General features: G+C 44.1%; 1 protein-coding gene across 5 annotated transcripts; it reads left to right on the top strand.

Moving 5' to 3' along the window:
- Window positions 1–5,463: 5,463 nt before the first annotated feature.
- Window positions 5,464–18,409, top strand: pbrm1l (polybromo 1, like). Of its 5 annotated transcripts, none has more exons than XM_080845948.1 (30): window positions 5,464–5,558; window positions 6,625–6,770; window positions 6,923–7,020; window positions 7,112–7,259; window positions 7,371–7,520; window positions 7,850–7,966; window positions 8,245–8,313; window positions 8,452–8,550; window positions 8,651–8,736; window positions 9,159–9,250; window positions 9,436–9,652; window positions 9,864–10,005; window positions 10,124–10,206; window positions 10,399–10,678; window positions 11,020–11,125; window positions 11,241–11,928; window positions 12,223–12,434; window positions 12,642–12,809; window positions 13,110–13,267; window positions 13,396–13,650; window positions 13,737–13,882; window positions 14,051–14,208; window positions 14,385–14,568; window positions 14,758–14,968; window positions 15,161–15,184; window positions 15,394–15,592; window positions 15,815–15,940; window positions 17,100–17,164; window positions 17,288–17,501; window positions 17,597–18,409. In XM_080845948.1, the coding sequence occupies exons 2-30, from the start codon at window positions 6,636–6,638 to the stop codon at window positions 17,758–17,760; spliced, it is 4,794 nt and encodes a 1,597-aa protein (XP_080702074.1). In that variant the 5' UTR covers window positions 5,464–5,558; window positions 6,625–6,635; the 3' UTR covers window positions 17,761–18,409. The 5 variants fall into 5 exon arrangements, with proteins under 5 accessions (XP_080702074.1, XP_080702077.1, XP_080702076.1 ...); XM_080845951.1 differs by lacking the exon at window positions 15,161–15,184 and adding an exon at window positions 16,371–16,546 and having other exon boundaries at window positions 5,506–5,590; window positions 15,815–15,950; XM_080845950.1 differs by having other exon boundaries at window positions 5,506–5,590; window positions 15,815–15,886.
- Window positions 18,410–19,112: the final 703 nt, after the last annotated feature.

Below are 19,112 nucleotides of genomic sequence, written 5' to 3'. Positions count from 1 at the left end.
AATCCCTGCCCCTAACTGCCCCAATCAAAAACACTACTTAACTTCCCAAACATTCAGGCCTGTCGATGGTGCAATTAAGTTGTTTGAGCCATATTTGTTCCCATGTTTACACATTAAAAGGGTAAACTTTGGTAAACATATAGTTTGGTAAACATATGGTTTATATTCACATTCTCCATGACCTTCAAGCACTTTTAAGCAATACACTAGTGACTCCTGCAGATGGCTCAGTGCCACCATGATCACTGAAAAGTACAGACTTTGCAGGATGCAGTGAAACACTTTTTAACTCACTCTCTCCACAATCAATTTAGGAGTACTGCCAAGGACATGGGCATATTGGAAATATTGTGTAGTATGTGTGAGATTGCTAATAGTCAAGCACATATCCACTTGGTCTCCTGTGGCTGCAACGCCTTCAGTCAACCCCACAACTAAGGACTACCTCGGGATTTCTTCTAAACCAATCCCCAGGTGGAATTATTCTCCGTCAGTTCTTTGTTCTCTTTTGCCCACTAGCCTGTTTCCTAGTATAACCAGACCCAAATTCAATAGGCCGGTGGAGCCAGGCTAATTAGCCTATGTTCCTTCAAGTCCTCCACTGTCTTATTGGGCATATCTGAAACCAATGTCCCTTCTGCTTGAAGACTGATGCGACAGATGTATAGATGTAAGGTGTTCCCTCTGTTACAGTAAACACCCAATGTGAACATAGTACCTTTGTAGTGATATGGTCACATTATGCTACCTTTCATAAAAAAAAAAACCCACTACCTTTATTTGAAACCATAGAGGGCAAGAGTTGAAACGTAATACTGGAAGTCATTGAATGCTATGACCTTCTAAACACCTTTACATACGTTTAACGTCCTGATTAGTTCAATGCATTAGGATTGCCAAGTTTATTTAGGTTTTAAATACAGGACAATATATTTTGAGCATGGTCTAGGTCTAATTTTAAGTTCATGGAGAGAGGAACTAAGCCATTTATATTGTGCTGTCAAAACATCACATATACGGTCACCTATGTTGCAGATGTCATTGAACTATAGGTCTACCCTCAATTTGTGTCTTTAACTGCAAAGAATATCTTTAAAAATTGGTTTTCACAGTACTGCAAAGGTGTGTCTTGGAAAACCATGCCCACACACATGCAGCATGCAACACTGTGAAGAAGGATTTATATGTCTTCTTTAAATGTCTTTCTTTTATTTCAGGTTTGAAACAGTAGTGGTCTTGAACATAGGCCTACACAAAGTATTTTTTTTCTTTATTTCAGCCTAAAGGTTTTTCGTAGAAACTGACAATAAATCAGTTGTATGGGCCACTTCCAGAATAAGTCTTGACACAATAAGAGCCCTTAGCTCTATCAAAACATTCTCAATTTAATTCGTTTGGTCACATGAAACATGACATTTCATGGTGATTGTCAATGTCTAGTCAAGCAGAACATTCTGGTCTAGAAGACATTCATTTCACCGCAATAAGGCGATTGAGCGCAATTCATTTCTCACGCAAGATTCGTATTAGCGTGTGTGTGTGTGTGTGTGTGTGTGTGTGTGTGTGTGTGTGTGTGTGCAGGGGCGGAGTGGCCATCGGGAGGACCGGGATTTTTCCCGGTAGGCCGGTCGGCCAATAATCTATCGAGAACCAGCCTGCAGACTGGCCTTCGCAGCCGTCGTGTCACATTCATGAGCGGCCCATCGAGATTGCATGTACGTCAAATCATGGTCCCGTGAAAATCTCTAAGTTCTCTGAGAATTGTGTGATTTAACAGTCCAACCACTATTTATAGCTCTATTTGTCTCTGTACATCACACCTATGGTGTGTGTCAAACTCACTCCCATTAATCCAACCTTCTGATTTTTGTTTAGCCTCCTATATTGATGTAATTCTTTTTTATTCAGACGCTTCATTAGGCTACTTTCATGACCACAAATATAAATTGGCCAGCGATTGAATTCGTTTTTTGTTGAATGTAGAATGGTCGGAGCAAATTGCCTCATGGGAAATGCGTATCGTTGTGCCTTTATCAAGTGAACCTAGGGAGATAAATTAGCGGCTATCAGGGAGAGAGAGCAGGTGAAGTGGACCTGATTGAGGGACATAAGAGAAAGGAGAAAGGAGGGGGCAAAAAGGCCAGACTGAAAAAGAGGCGGATGCTGGAGGAAAGTGCATCAAAATGTACAAGAATTACGGATTTATTCAACCAGCCGTCAACTAAATGCGAGTGAGTTGACAGGACACATTGTTGCGAATTAGCATAACATTTGAGCCAATACGGGACGCAATTTGTTCCGTATTTCCATAAATGTACATATACAAATACACTGTCACTGTCACTGTCATGTCTGTCACCCACACATCAACACTAAATCTAACAATAATGATCAAAAGCCGCCCGTTTGTTTGTGTAGTTGATATGGGAGGTGGAGGGGATGCGGGTTGGGCCAGTTTTGGGCACGTTGTGGGCCGGTGGTGGGCCGGTGCAGTCAGAATTGTCCCGGTGGATTTTTGTGTCCCACTCCGCCCCTGTGTGTGTGTGTGTGTGTGTGTGATTGTGAGTGTGTGTGTTTGGGTCTGTGGGTCTGTGTGTGACAAAGCAATCCACACCAGAATGTAAGAATAGAGTTCTAAAAAAATACGACTGTATCTGTCCTTGGTACACTAACATGTGAAAAATTACACATCTCGACACGTTTCAGAAAATAATTCATGATGCGTCCACAATTTCAGCAAGGGTATGGTCCTCAAAGCGCAACCTAAGGAAAAGATGTCCACTGAACTAAGATCACCTTATCTATGTGCATGACAGAGTGAACATATATCTGACAAGTCTAACTGCTGTCGACCATGGGAAAAATCGGAATATATTTCAAAAATTGTATATCCTTGATCAACTGACAAATGCGTTGGTTACGTGCAGCTTGCTATATTCTGTCACATCTCTAACACCACGTTCAGAATAATATCATTGTTCAAACTGATAACACAGCATGAGGAAAAAAATACTTCGTACCTGTGTTGTGAGGGAAATACCTCCTGTCTTCGTATATGTTTCCGCAATAATCCACGACTCACCGGTCCGAACTGATATTCAGTGGCTAGACCTATCCTGACGTCAAGAAGCCACCGGAGGAGGTGGCTCTCGTCTGATGGACTTCAGTGCGCCTTCCTACATTCAGAAATCTTATAATTCTTCAATTAAAGACTACCAAAACCAATATATCTATTAACCTCTTCATAACACAGTCCCACGCAGTCGGGAAATATATTGTGTCAAAGGTTGTTTACTTGCTCTGAATAATAATAATTGCTTTCACTGTTTCTATTCTAATGCTGAGGACATCTGATTCCCTTAATGCCCTGAAAGAACAACAATCCCAACGGTATGCCAATGAGACTAATCGCGCCAAAATCCCGGAGTTACTGGTCCATTGAATATTTTCATGGCAATTTTGTCCACTGAATCTTCATCAAGACAACGTCTGTCCCATCATTCTATAACGTGACAATTAGCAGTTTCTTAAAGAGGCTACTTCACAATAACCACCATTTTGGCCATTGTACTAAAAAAAACTGTAAACATCATACATTTGCCAGCTAGTAAATAATTGGTAGTAGTCTATAAAAACCATAAAAGTTATCTGGATGTAGCGAAGTGATAATGTCTGAAACAGGGAAGAGAAAAAGAGAGGAGAAGTACCTATTTAGTTCAGTTCAGTTCAATTCAGTTCAACTGTATTTACATAGCTCCAATAACAACTAAAGAGCCTGAACCCCCAAGCGCAAGCACTAACAGGAAGAAACCATAGCAGAACCAAGCTCATAAGGGGGGACCCATCTGCTTGGAGCCGACTGGGTAGAGAGGGGCGCAGAAGACACAGGAGGAGAGGAGAGAATTAGTGCCAGCAGATAGATTCATACACATATCAGGATTAGCATGCATGTAGCATGTATACATACAAATTACATGACATACAAGATGGTATAAACATGAAATATGTCTTAGAGGTTTTACCTGTAGTTGGTCAGTGTGGACTCTCATATTGTTATAGTTGTTATTGTTGGCAGTGTTGACAGCCCGTAACTAAAGGCTGATGTAGATTGGACCAGCATTATCTGCCAAACAGGCATGGGTTCTGTCTTCTTGGCCATCACAGGTAAGCCAGTGAGATGGACAGACAGCAGCAAAATCAGTTATTTCCACAGACAGTAAGTGCCATACCAACAGTGTGTTAAATACAGTGGGTGTGGAAGTATTCCAACAGTGGGAGTTCTTTCAAACATTTCTCTGTCAAACTTGTCTATCTATGATGGGAAGATAATCTGACACGCTCCATACTATACCCTGCTCTGGTATGATACTATGCCTGAAATGGACCAACCATTCCCTGTACTTTACCCATCTGCTTGCAGATTTAAGACAACCGTGTGGGGGGCTGAAGCCTTTTATGTTTAGGGACAGAAACACCATCCGTGGCTTGCCACTTCCTGCCACCATCGTGTGCTAAGTAAGACATCACCACTGGGTAGCAACCCTGACAGATGCTCCTTATAGTGTTTATAAAGTTTCTCAATAACCTGCTTCAGGTGACCACAACCCCAGCAACCCGGGGAAGGTTTTGTCCATTAGAGATGCCCAGGTGCCCCATGTGACTGCCATACCTTTCAATCTGAGATCAAAACCTCAGCTGTGCAGATGGGGGAAAATGAGCCCTTGCACTGATGGAGAGACTGGGGGAAGTACCAGCACTTGCATGAAACTGGTCTGTAAACCCTATAAGAGAGAGGGTAAAGGGTTAGCTGAGGAAACACCAGATGTTAGTTGGTGGGAGAAAGAGCACAGACATGCTGGAAAGATGAAAGAAGCGCCATGTAAAGTGGAATGTCAAGTGAAATGTCACTGACAGACAAAAGCAGTGTGAAAGATAAAGGGTGGCAACACGACTATCCATGACAAATCATCATGGTGGCACAACGACAAAGACCATTCCCAATACTCTTTCCTCGTTCACTGATCCATAGTGGGTTTTAAGTTTTAAGTTAACTGTGATCCCCACTGTGAACCTCACCTTAAATTATATTGTTTAAGTGTTTCAATTAAATTTATAAATGTGTCATCTGTCTATTAAACCAACAACAGATCATAGATTCAATAAATGATATTCTGAAGTGAAGGTTACACTATCAGATATCATGAATTTATTACAATGCACAACAAAACAGAAATACAACATGAGCCCAGAATATATTCCATTGATACCAAAACATTAACAGAATGCAGTGAGTGGACACAGGGACTGGATAGCCGCTCTATTTTAACGAAGCCATAAACCCTTCATAACTGGCGTTTCAATTGGTTAAAATGAGGTTAATATCCATCCTGCCGACAGAGCATGCTTCAGGAGGTTATAATAAAGTCAACCACTGGGAGGCAGTAATGCTCCATTGGTTGTAGAGTCCGCCGGCACGGATCTTCAAACAAAATAGAATTATAGCTCTCATGAAGCTAGCTGTTGCCATCGCTGTGTGCTAGTCACGCGTTTTTATACGGGTAAATATACTGTTGTGGATTCATGAGTTCAGGTGATTAATTATGGAACTGTGTTTGAGTTTAAAAAGGCAGCTTTTTCTTTTAGATATACCATCCAACACATTTGCATTGTAACTTGGCTAGCAGTTACAACGTTAGAATGGCAGTGGGACGTTAGTCATTGTTGTAATACTAGTTAGCTTGCTAGCTAGCTAGCACAACACGAAACAAACTTGAATGGTTATAGAAAAGTTGTGCGTTGGTGGTTTCCGAGTTACACACCAGCCACACAACGCCAAACCTGGGTTAAGAGCATTGACAATAATTGTGGAATTTAATTATCTGGTATTTAGCTTTCTGTAAAATGATCTGATGTTTGATAGTAACCTTAAAAAGCTATAGCTAGCATCAGACTTTTTACGTTGTCGTTAGTCGGGGTAGATAACTGCCAATATGGCATGGTTAACGTTAGCAAAACTTAGGTTGTCTGAATAAAAGGCTATCTAGTTAATTTCTTCCATGTGTTTTTACTAAAGTTGTAAAATATTCATCCAGTGGTTCTTCAGTATAGTTGATTAATGGTTGCAGTGAAAGATGAGTTAGTTTGCTAGCAAGCTATCTAATTCAAACATCGCTAGCCGGCTTTGTTTACACTGTCTAGCTTTTCTCCCAAAAAGTATGTCAGTACCGCTATAGCATGCTTTACAAAGGCTACTTTTCATTGAATGTCTGTCTGTGTTGAAGTCATCTCGCATGAGGCCACAATTTTAATTCTTATTGGAATATAAATGTGATTTCCCTTATAGAAAAAGTTTACAAACGCGAATGATCAAAGCAGATACTTCAGTTGTAAACTGAAACCGTGTTTGTTTTGACATAACAATGATTGCACGTGCGCTTGACTTAACTTGTAAGCAGTTATTGTTGTGTAGGGGCTCACAATGAAGTTCTTTAATCCAAGTACGACATCTACCATTTCTCACCATAAGACGACCTATTACTCTTGCCATTTTTTATTCCCGTATTTTTAAGAAGCTGTATCAGTATCTCGAGGTGATGTAATACGGTGCTGTCACATATCTGACAGGTATTGTTACAATGGCATCCAAAAGGCGACGAGCCACCTCTCCCTCCAGCAGCATAAGTGGAGGAGACTTTGATGAGTCCACTTCGTCCACCCCAGGCAGTGCCTATAAGAGAAGAAGAGCTTCCAGTGGTACCGGAATTGATCAGGTGGGTTTCTTACAGACTTTGATTATTCAAATTCAAAATTATATTGCAGTCTTGTTTGCAAAGTTGAATTACAGCAAAAAAAAAAAAAAAAACCTGGATAGGGAACCATTAGGTAGTGGTATATTAAAATGCCTTATTTTGGTCCGTCCCAGATATCAGTGTGCCATGAGTTGTACAACACTGTCAGAGATCACAAGGATGAGCAGGGCCGGCTGCTATGTGAGCCCTTCATTCGCGCCCCGAAGAGAAGGTACGGTACTCTTGCTCATGGATGTGTTCATTACATGCTCGACAAAGTCTTTAGCGCTGTATCCTAAAAACACTGTCTGTGCTCCATCCAGAAACCAGCCAGACTATTACGAGGTGGTGACCCAGCCCATAGACCTGACTAAGATACAGCAGAAGATCAGGACTGAGGAGTACCAGGATGTGGAGCAGTTCACCACCGACTTCCAGCTCATGATCAGCAATGCAAAAGCCTACTACCTGGTAGTGTGCCTATGATAACAGCCTTTGTTATTGTCTGTTGTGTGAGTCAATTGTGATTGTTCTTTATAGCAGTTTCGTAACTGTAGCAACCGCATCCCTTCTGAATTTCAGCCAGAGAGCACGGAGTACAGTGCGGCTTGCCGGCTCTGGGAACTGTACCTGAGCACCCGGAGTGATCTGCTGGGTGAGCAGGAGGATGCTGAGGAGGATGAGGATGGAGAGGACACACCAGATCACCCAGGGACCTCTGCCGAGGATGAGGTAAACTAGACAGAAGTTAGATATTGGGTTTGGAGATTCAATGATCTTTGCTCAGCTTTGGCTGAAATTGCCTAAAATGTTTTTGTTGCAAATCAGTCATGTGTGGGAAATTGAATTTGCTCATGTCTGAGAAATGTGTGTTGGGCTCTGATTCTATGATGTTGGAAGCAAGTGGTAAGCTGTTATTGTTTGGCAATCACTCCACAACCACAGGTTCTCAGATAGTGTGCTTGTGGTAGGGTTTGTGTGGCTTAGTGTGCTTTCCTACGCGTGGGCGGCTATTCATGGGCTTCCTGTGTAATCACCCTGACCTTTTGACCTGTTCTCAGACTCCAGCCGGCAGTCTGAAGGAGGCTCTTGAGCAACTGCTGGAGGGAGTCGTCTCCTACACGGACCCCTCAGGACGCGTCGTCAGTGATCTCTTCCAGAAGCTGCCTTCCAAACTGGTAAACAGTCTGCATGGGAGCAGTAATTCATAAACATTAAAGAGCTGCTCTCGTAAAGAAAGTATATTCTTAAAACAGCATATGTTCAAGTTATTTAGCTTTATTCCCCAACCTCTTTAAATATGTGTTAATTTAAGATGGGCACATGTTTATTTTTTTACTTTTAAATTTCTCAAACCAAAATAACAAAGAACTAACTGGATTAACAATGTATGGGGTATATTGATTTGACATTAAGTGCTTGTACCACATTGTCATACCAAACATATTTATTTCAGCAATATCCAGACTACTATGCCATAATCAAGGAACCAATTGACTTGCGTTCCATTGCTCAGAAGATACAGGTGCGTGACGATATACTGTTGAGTTTGAATGGAAATGTTATAACAGATAACTTGGCTGCTTGCTGTGCCTCATGCCATTTAACATCTGTGGTATTGATCAAGATTATAATATCTTGCCCTAATTTACCTGTTTTCTAGCTGGGATATTATAAAAGTGTTAATGCCATGGCGAAGGACATTGATCTTATGGCAAAGAATGCCAAAGCCTACAATGAACCAGGGTCCCAAGTCTTCAAGGTAAGTGTTTCTCTCAAGCAGGAACTGGTCAAAGTTTGGTCACCATTTTTTTTTTTTTTGTTGTTGTCTGAAAATAACCTCTCACTTTTTTTTGCACAAGGATGCAAATGCAATCAAGAAAATCTTCATTCAAAAAAAGACTGAGCTTGAACAAGCAGAGCCCACAAAGACCAGTCTTCGCATAAGGTAATATTTCATTGCATTCGTCTGTTTGCCACACAAGCATTTTGCTGTAGCTCTTGTAGCTTGTGTGTTAACGGTACCCAGCGAGATACCTGGCCATCCCAGAGCGGAAGTATAATACAGATGCTATCCTCAGTATGTAGCCTGTTCATTCCCAATGCTCATGTACATGATGTAGCCATTAAGACCTACATTGGCCACTCAGGTGTTTGATTAGGGAGAAAAATGATTACACCATTTTCAGTATACTTGAAGGATACTGGCAGAAGTTTGATGATAAACACAGATTTGCAAATGTTTCATTCAGTAACATCAGACTTGCAAGGACTACCCTTCATTAGCCATGGGACTGGAATAAAGAAGAGGACTGTAGGCTTTCTAGTACTGTAATTTTAAGTTGTGTGTGTGTGTGTGTGTGCTCTCAGGAACCGTAGATCAGCTCAGGGAGATCGTCTGTCAGCCATCACACTCGCTCTGCAGGGTGGCTCAGAGAGCGATGAGGACTCTATGCTTGCAGGTATCAGTACAAAGAAGGTCATATAAATGCTTTCCAACCTATTAGAATATCTCTGTGTGTATCTACCTACCTGCAGTAGAGGCATCTGTGCATGTAGATAAGATGCATGTTTGCATTTGTCTGGATTTTTGTGCTGTATGACGACTTTTCTAATGCTGTGCGCTCCCTGCTTTGCTGCCCTGCAGGATCTGTGCGGTACGATGCCAGTGAGGCGGAGGCTGAGAGTGGGCAGTCGCGCATGTCCTCTGGAGACCCAGTGTTCCTGCTGTACCAGGCGATCCGCGGCGCCCGCAACCCTCAGGGGCAGCTCCTGGCCGAGCCCTTCCTGCAGCTGCCCTCGCGGCGGGAGTACCCCGACTACTTCCAGCAGATCAAGCAGCCCATCTCCCTGCAGCAGATCAGGTAGGAACTTATAAAAGACCTTAGAGGTTTCAAAAAGGATTCTAGTTTTCGTACGTGTTCAAAAAAACACAGAAGGGGAGAAGGCTTGTTTTTGGTCCTATTGGTTATTGTTCCCATTTTATTTTTGCAAATGTGTCCTATAATTTTGCCTGCTTTGGAATAAATGGATGTTTAGAAAATATATAATGTGTCCAACTTTGGCGCTCTGCAGGGAGAAAATGAAGAATGGCGAGTACGAGGGTACTGAGCAGATGGATGCAGACCTCAACCTGGTGTTTGAGAATGCCAAGCGCTACAACGTGCCCAACTCTAGCATCTACAAACGTGCCCATAGGCTACAGCAGATCCTCCAGGTTACCAGGCTTTTCACCACCCCCATCTCTGCCCACGTGGTTGTTTACATATTATCTTTACCTGCACCTGAAAAGTGTTTATCGTGTTTATTAATTTTCTTCTGCACGTGTCTCCCAGATTAAGAAGAGAGAGGTGCGGGATGAGGACGGAGACAGCATGCTGTCCACACCACCAGACACCGGCAGTGCCAAGAAGAAAAGGTAGATCTCAACATTAAGGCATTCATCAATCTGTATGAAACAAGCATTGCCTCTTGACTAGGATTAGGTCAAACCATTCCAATATTGTTCAGAAAAGTCCTTACAAGTGTATCGGACAAAAATAAAAAAAAGCTATCGCAGTAAACATAGAGTAGTGGCAGTTGTTAATCTAACTCTGGATCTATGACACAGCCATAAGAAGAACACCAAGAAGAACCGCATGAAGGCCTTGTATGCGGCTGTGACCGAGGCCCGGGAGGCTAGCACTGGCCGTCGGCTCTGTGACCTCTTCATGGTCAAGCCCTCCAAGAAGGACTACGCTGACTACTACAAGGTCATCCTGCAGCCCATGGACCTGCGCACCATCGAGCACAACATCCGCACTGAGCGCTATGCTAGCGAAGAGACGCTAATGGATGATCTGAAGCTCATGTTCCGCAACGCTCGTCACTACAATGAAGAGGGCTCCCAGGTAGGTTGTAAGCTTATGTAGGCAACGTATGAGGTCGAAACATGGCCTACAAAGAGCATTGTGTGTGTGTGTGTGTGTGTGTGTGTGTGTATGTGTGTGTGTGTGTGTGTGTGTGTGTGTGTGTGTGTGTGTGTGTGTGTGTGTGTGTGTGTGTGTGTGTGTGTGTGTGTGTGTGTGTGTGCTATTGTGTTATTTATCTTCGTTACACGTGTAAGCACTGTTAATGATGAAAACCCATAAGGGAATAGTCTGACGCATTGATTTTTTTGGTCCATTAAGTCCATTTAAAAAGTTAGGACTGTTGTGTTGAGATGTAATCAGTTCTGTTGAATTGTTTACAGGTGTATAATGATGCAGACATTCTGGAGAAGATCGTGAAGGACAAGAAGAAGGAGTTGGGCGCTGTGCCAGAGGAGGACGACATGGGTTCTCCTAAACTGAAATTACGTAAGCGTATATAAGAGCAAATCGTTGATTTTTTTTAAATGTTTTTTTTTGCGTCTTTAGCCTACTAGCACCTGGTAGCTGCTGACGTAACCCTCTGTCCTTTATGTGTTTACAGGCAGGAGTGCGGGTGGGGTGTCCCCTAAGAAGGCGCGCTACCACACCACCCCTCTGCAGCAGCGTCTGTCCGAGCTGTACGAGGCCGTGCGCGGCCACACGGATGCCCGGGGCCGCCGCCTCAGTACCGTATTCCTGCGGCTTCCATCGCGTGCCGAGCTGCCCGACTACTACGCCGCCATCAAACGGCCAGTGGACATGGAGCGCATCCGCTCCCACATCGCTGCCGGCCGCTACCAGGACGTGGACGCGCTGGCCGAAGACTTCACCCTCATGTTCCACAACGCCTGCACCTACAACGAGCCCGAGTCGCTCATCTACCGCGACGCCCTCCTGCTGCACCGCAAGCTGCTGGAAGCCCGGCGGCGACTGGAGGAGGAGGAAGAGGGGGCTGGGGATGAGGAAGGCCCGGGGAGAGGCAGCGGCTCAGGAAGAGCTGGCGCGGGTCCTCTGGTGCGCGAGCTCCTCCGGAACCTGTTTGTGTCGGTCATGGGTCACCAGGATGACGAGGGGCGTTGCTACAGCGACTCGCTGGCGGAGGTGCCCGCCGTGGACCCGTCACGGCCTGAGGATCCACCCCTCAGCCTGGAGCTGCTGCGTGCCAACGTGGAGCGTGGTCGCTACCGCCGCCTGGATGTCTTCCAGGAGCACGTGTTCGAAGTGCTGGAGAGAGCCCGACACCTCAACAGGTTAGTCTCTTTTTTTATATATATAATTTTTTTTATTATTGCATACAAGAGGCAATACAGGTATCAGCATACTGTGTAATGTTATACAGTTTATACACCTCCTTATGATTTCAACAGGTTAGTCTCATCCCCTTCAACTTTTTGCTTCTCTTGTAGTGGTGATTTTTAACACCCTTAGATCAATGTGTTTTGTAGGGTGAGAAACACCTTGTTTAAAGTCATCTTTAATGTGGGTTTTTGCTATGGAGAGCAAACAATTCTTTATGGTCTAATCTATCCACTATCCTTCCTCAGAACTGACTCTGAAATCTTTGAGGACTCTGTGGAGCTGCAGCAGTTCTTTGTGAAGATACGTGACGAACTGTGCAAGAACGGAGAGATCCTGATGTCTCCTGCCCTCAGCTACACCTCCAAACACCTGCACGCCGACGTGGACCAAGAAAAAAGGGACAAACTGCCCAAAGAGATGGAGGAGGATCAGCTTAAAAAGGATGAGGAGAGTAAAGGTGAGGATGTCCATGGAGATTGTTGGTATCGGTGCATTGATGCCATTGGGATGGGCTTTTATGGGAAAAGTATTTCTGTCAGGTCCCTTGTTGTTTAAAAGTTTGTTAATAAAGTTCATCAGTAAAACTGTGGGAAAGAGTAACTCAGTTAGGGGCAGTGGAGAGCTGGTTGTCATTGCTGGGTGTGTGTGTGTGTTAAATCTGCAGAAGCGGAGAAGGTGGATGACCCAGCAGGCCCTCAAAGCTCCTACAGCCAGGGCTTCAGCTTTGACAACAGCACCTACAGCGTGGGTGACTACGTCTACATGCAGCCGGCCGAGTCCAACCTGCAGCCCCACATCGTCTGCATCGAGAAGCTGTGGCAGGATGAAACAGGTAAGCATTTATCTCTTCTCCTTTTCTCTGCTTCCGTATCTTCTGCCCAACCTTATTCAGTCCTGGCATCTCCTATTCCTGTCCAACCCCATCTGTCAGACATATCCATTCCATTCCAATCCATTCCACTCTCCTCTCCTCTCCGTAACTCCCTGCTTTAACTTCATCGACCCTGTCAGCAGCTATCAGCTGCCTGCACTCTTCTAACTTTTCTCTGCCGACGTGCTGCAGAGTCCGTTCTGTGTTTTTTGTTTTTTCCTCATTTCATCCTACTGATCCATTTTTCACTGCATGCCTTAGGAGAGAAGTGGCTGTATGGCTGCTGGTTTTACAGGCCCAGTGAGACGTTCCACCTGGCCACGCGCAAGTTCCTGGAGAAGGAGGTGTTCAAGAGCGACTACTACAACCGGGTCCCTGTCAGCAAGATCGTGGGCAAGTGCATGGTGATGTTTGTGAAGGTAAAACAGCTTTTTTTGTGGATCACATTTTATTCGTCTTACAGACTTTGTAAGGGCTTGGCTGAGTGTTCCTGTCAGTGCTTTGATGGTTTAGAGCCAGTGAATAAACGCGTATTCTTTCTGTTTAGGATTATTTCAAGCTTCACCCTGACGGATTCAGACCAGAGGATGTTTTTGTCTGTGAATCCCGCTACACCACCAAGACTAAGTCCTTTAAGAAGATAAAGATGTGGACCATGCCAGCCAACTCTAAGAGGTTGGTTCCCCGTGACGTGCCCCTGCCCGTGGTCCGTGTCGCATCCATGTTCGTAAGTGCTTCAAAACGTGACCAGGAGAAGCTGGCTGAGACTGTAGAGAATGGCGTTGGTGGATTCATTGAGAAGGTCAGTCTGGCCTCCCTATTAATAAATCAGCATCAAGTTTCTGTTAAAGCAACTTTACCAGGTTTTAACTGTTCTCATCTGGACAGGAGAGAGAAGATGTTTCTGTTGAGGCGCCCAATGGGGAACCAGGCTGCCATTATTACGAACAGTTGCATTACAACAAATTGTGGCTGAAGGTTGGAGACTGTGTCTTTGTTCGGTCACATGGGTTGGTGCGACCCAGAGTCGGACGGTTAGTTGATTATTTTATTTGACCTATGTTATCAGTGTACTAGTTTCAGTAGACCAGTTTTCTGCCTCTAAATCTGTTTTATGTCACACAGTTAAGAAAGGATAACCCTTCCAGCCTCCAAAGTTCTGCAGTGTCAATGGTATTGTCTAGTGGAGTTTCTGTTGACAGGATTGAGAAGATGTGGGTGCGAGGTGGTGCTGCTTTCTTCTTTGGGCCCATCTTCATTTACCCAGAGGAGACGGAACACGAGCCCACCAAGATGTTCTACAAGAGGGAGGTGTTCTTAAGCCAGCTAGAAGAAACATGCCCAATGGCCTGTGTCTTGGGTAATGCTTTAAGATATTTTATGAACATTTCTTCCATTCTAAACTTTTGACTTTGTATACTTCTGTTTGTGTTTGTCTAAAATCAGAATGTTAGATTGTGACAAAACCCCATTAGTTGTCCATGGTCTTCGACAATGTTTCTTACCCTCCAAAACATCATTCTGTGTTCACAACAGGCAAGTGTGTGGTGTCCTCCTTCAAGGACTTCTTGTCGTGCCGGCCAACGGAGTACGCTGAAGAGGAGGTGCTGGTGTGTGAGAGCCGCTACATTGAGAGCGAGAAGCAGATGAAGAAGTTCAAGGGACTCAAGCGCTTCTCCCTCTCTGCCAAAGTCGTGGAGGATGAGGTTTACTACTTCAGGTATTTGTATGAATAATATATTTAAAAACTCCTTGTAAAGAATCATTGAGACCATCTTATTATAATAGCACCGCTACTCTTGTCTCTATATTGCACATCTAAATGCTCTACGTTTCGAGTATGTTCTACCTTTTCATCCTTTGACCACCTTAAAACTTTCTTGGGATCCTCTCTCTGCTCTCTTCCTAGAAAGCCAATAGTTCCTCAGAAGGAGCCCTCTCCTATTTTGGATAAAAAGATTGAGGAGCTGGAGGCCAAGTTTGCAGACATGGAGGATGCAGATGAGGAGCTGGACGGACTGGATGATGACGATGACGAGGAGGCCCCTGCGACGCCCTCCATGCCCCAGATGCACACGTCCATGGCCAGCGACATAGACATGCCCTACACACCACCGCAGGTGCCAAAACCCTCCATTCTTTTGTGGTATTTTTAACCTGAGTGGAATAGCCACCCTGTAGAGTTCTCCCCATCCAAGTCTCATGCTATGGGCACTACTTTGACATTTTATCAGGCCTCCAGAAAGCGACTAAAAATGGTCGCCAGTGCGTCTAAAATTTTAATTTTGCGACCATTTCTCTCCCCCTGTCAGTTGCCAGTGGTGACCGTCCCCCAGGTGAACACATTTTCTTCAGCCAGCTGCTATACTACGTCACGATGTGACAGGGTTCAATATTAATATTATTTTTTTTTGGCTGGGCCCCTGTATAGTATTGGTTAATTGGTTTGTATTAAGGATTTTTACCCACCTTCCTACCGCCATGTCCATCATATGGATGGGTTCACATAGGACTTAACTGATGTTTTCTCTCTCACTGTTTTCAGTCGACTCCAAAGATGAAAGGCCTCTCTAAAAAGGAGGGAGCCAAGAGGAAGATCAACATGAGTGGCTACATCCTGTTCAGCAGTGAAATGCGTGCCGTCATCAAAGCGCGCCACCCTGACTTCTCCTTCGGCGAGCTGAGTCGCCTGGTCGGCACCGAGTGGAGGACCCTGGAGGCGCCCAAGAAGGCGGAGTATGAAGGTGAGAGTGGTGTACATGAGAAGAAGCTGACTGCAATTACTCTGAATTATTATTATTATTATTATTATTATTATTATTATTATAACTCTAACTGGAGCCTCGTACCACCGTGACTGCTTGCCTCCTGCCCAGCTGTTTTCCTCTGCTTTACAGCAGGCACCTCAAGTATTTGCTTGCAGCCAAATTGACTTGTGTAAGTAATTTTGTGTGTGTGTGTCACAGAGAGGGCAGCCAAACTGGTGGAACAGCAGGAGCGGGAGAGGGCAGCCCAGCAGCAGGCGTCCCCTAGAGAAGGTACCCCTGTGGGAGCTCTGGGGGTTGTGCCCCCCCAATCAGCTATGCACCCAGGTAACACCCTGTACCCTCAGAGACAGAGCCAGCGTTTGGGCACCCTCCAACACCTCCCCCTCATCTTTTCAATCCCTCTTGTGTACTTAAGAATCTGCTTGACCTTTTTTAAATGTGTGCTCATCTTAGGGAATGCATCTTTATAGGGTACTTTGTTCTAAGTCTACATAAAAAGTAACTGTCAGCTGTAACTGCCTGCGTTCTAGAACAACCTGCATGATTGCATCATTGTTTTAACTCTTAGTGTAATATAAATATACATATAGTTTGGTTTTGCTGTCTTCTTTTCCATTTTTGTATTCATAATCTTTCTAACTCATATTGCATCTAATGATATAGCTACTGATAGTGCTATGTTTTATAGTGCATGACCTCCATAGCAATTTGCATGACATCAGTGCATGGATCTGTTGTGTCTCCTCTTCTTCACCCAAGGCATGATGGGAGCTTATGGCCCGCCCTTCATGCAAATGCAGGGCCCTCCTCATGAGGGCATGATGGGCATGGGTAGTGTGCCACCTCATCACATGGGGGTGCCCATGCAGCTGTCCCACCAGCACCAGCTACCACCGGGCATGCCTGGCTACCCTGGCATGCTGCCACCGGGTAAGGAGCAGAGCTACCAGCCAGGTCTCACACCTGGTCACCCTCCCTTCTGATGGCTTGTGCTCACCCTGGTCACGTGGTAAAAAGGCTTGCCCTCTCAACTCAGGGGCTTGCTAAAAGATGCTTGGTTGTCTCATGACCCGGTATGGAGGAGTGTACTTGCCCAAATTAAAGATCTCTGCAAAGATAGTTGATTTCTTCCTCATTAAAGGTCTAAAAACATGACCCCTTAATTTCAAGAGAACTACACTGCATGAATTTGCCTATAAATATTACATTTTGTGTAAGAGGGTCTAAATACATAAACTACTAACTCACCGTCTGGCAGATCATCTGCAGTGCTCATCAACAGTTCTCTGTAGCCAACACCAGCAACTTGTATACATTTTCAATTTGTATATATTCGGAACAGGTTGTTTATTGAATTGCTTTTTAAGGTTTTTACATTACGAAATGCATTGTTTCAATTCTGGTGTCTAATTATTACAGTTACTATTTTGAGTTTGTCCCTGAGTGTGACGTGTCCTGGTCTGATGTGGTGTGGTTGGTTTAGGCATGATGGGACCAGGAGTAAATGGCATGGCTGGCAGTCCAGGCCCGGGTAACCATTACGTTCAGGTAAACTCAAACTTGAAATGGCAGATGTTTGTGTACTCTCCTTTATTCAGGTTGTCTACAAATACCAACACAGCATCTGGTCCCTAATATGTAAGTACTGATAATGACATTGGTTGTCCTCAGATGGCTGGCTTCCCTGCTGGTCAGCAACCTCCACCTCCATACCCAGGCCAGATCCAGATGGGGGTCCCAGCACACCACCAGCCCGGCACCCCCATGTTTGTGGCTCCGCCGCCTAAGCCCCAGCGGCTCCTGCACTCCGAGGCCTACCTGAAGTACATCGAGGGCCTGCGGGCAGACTCCTCCACCATCAGCAAATGGGACCAGACCCTCAAGAGTAAGCTGGTTTTGCTCGGTCAAGGATTTTCAAATCACATGCCTCATTTCAAGCAACAGCTTTTGAGTAATATCTGTGTGGTGTGTTCATAACAGCTGAAAGAAGAGACGCTCGTATGACCAAAGACCAGGAGAGCCGTCTGCCCTCTCATTGGCTGAAGAGTAAAGGAGCGCACACTACCATGGCTGACGCTCTGTGGCGACTCCGAGACTTGATGCTGCGGGACACACTGAACATTCGAAAAGCATATAACCTGTAGTGACCTTGTAATATGGCACTTCTGGCCTGGCTTCTTTTAAGCTAAAATACCTGAAAAGTTTTGATCCTATTTGTGAGTGTTAGTATGTTATTATTTGACAGGACAAGATATGTTGCAGCAATTGTGGTATTTGTAATAGTATGCATTTGTCCTCCAACCAGAGAGGAACTGTAGTTACAAAGATATAACAGAAGTATTTAAGTATGTACACAAGAATACACTGGAATAATGTTTACTGTGCACCTCTCTCACACTGCACAACTGTGCTCCCAACACGCAGATAGAGTTGAGTTTGCAAACAGAGAGGCCCATTTTGCTTCTGCACAGAAACCACAGAACACTTGTTGCTACTGAAGATGTTAGTAGTTCTAAGCTTCACAGTGTTTGTTTCCAGCTCAGGTTATTAAATATTAACTGCTTTAGAACCATGGTATTTATACACAGGGGCTTTAGGAACTTCGGCTTTAAAACCACTCCACCTTAATGCTCCCACTGATGGAACTCACTGTTAGGAATAATTGAAATGACCCCCAGGTATATTTTTTATTCTATGATTTTATATAAAAAATAAGCCTAGTTTTCTTTTCCTTTGTTATATATTTTTGCATTATGTATGGTTGAAACAATCGTGTGAAAAATGTGCATTAAATTCTTGGCATTAAATATGCCATGTGAAGTTTTGTTTTTTCTGCTTGTCTTTGTAAGACATTTTGCCGAATGTCAAGAAAAGAGGGTGAACATAAGTCACGTCGACATAAACTTTAATTCCAATATTTTCATCTCGTATATTTGGACATGGTCGAGCATCACATATCTGTCAGCCAAGACGAGAAACAACCATTGTACAAAACATAAATCAATTTCTGTGTAGCTTAAAACGACACAAATATAAAACATTTTTAAATACCTACAGAGGTTGCCCTTAAGTGACGACAAATACCCAAAGCACGATAAGTGTAGGAAAGAAAGGAAAACGTGTTTCTTTGATTCCTTCTTTGACTGCCTAGACAGACAGAAAGTCAAAAGCTGAACCACTAAAAATTCTTGTATGGCAGGCTTGTAGGAGCCCAAAATGACTAGCACTCAAACTTTTTTCTACCGAGAACGTACAGTTACGTCGTACAGAAAACATACATGTCAAGCATAAGTTTAGATAAACCTGTAACTACAAAAACTAAAAAGGCTACTTGATTGATTGCATTGATCTCGGTGATTGTTAAGGCATTGAATTTGGCATACTGTCTCAATTTTTTATTTCCGATGCTGTCTGTGCGCAGTCTGCATACGCGGTGAATTCTGATTGGATGTCAGTCGAACCTGTGGACCGGAAGTGGATCTGATGCGGGAACTTG

The sequence above is a fragment of the Sprattus sprattus genome, assembly GCF_963457725.1.
Source record: "Sprattus sprattus genome assembly, chromosome: 10".
In the NCBI taxonomy this organism is placed as follows: Eukaryota; Metazoa; Chordata; class Actinopteri; order Clupeiformes; family Clupeidae; genus Sprattus; species Sprattus sprattus.
This window is presented reverse-complemented; position numbering and strand designations above follow the sequence as displayed.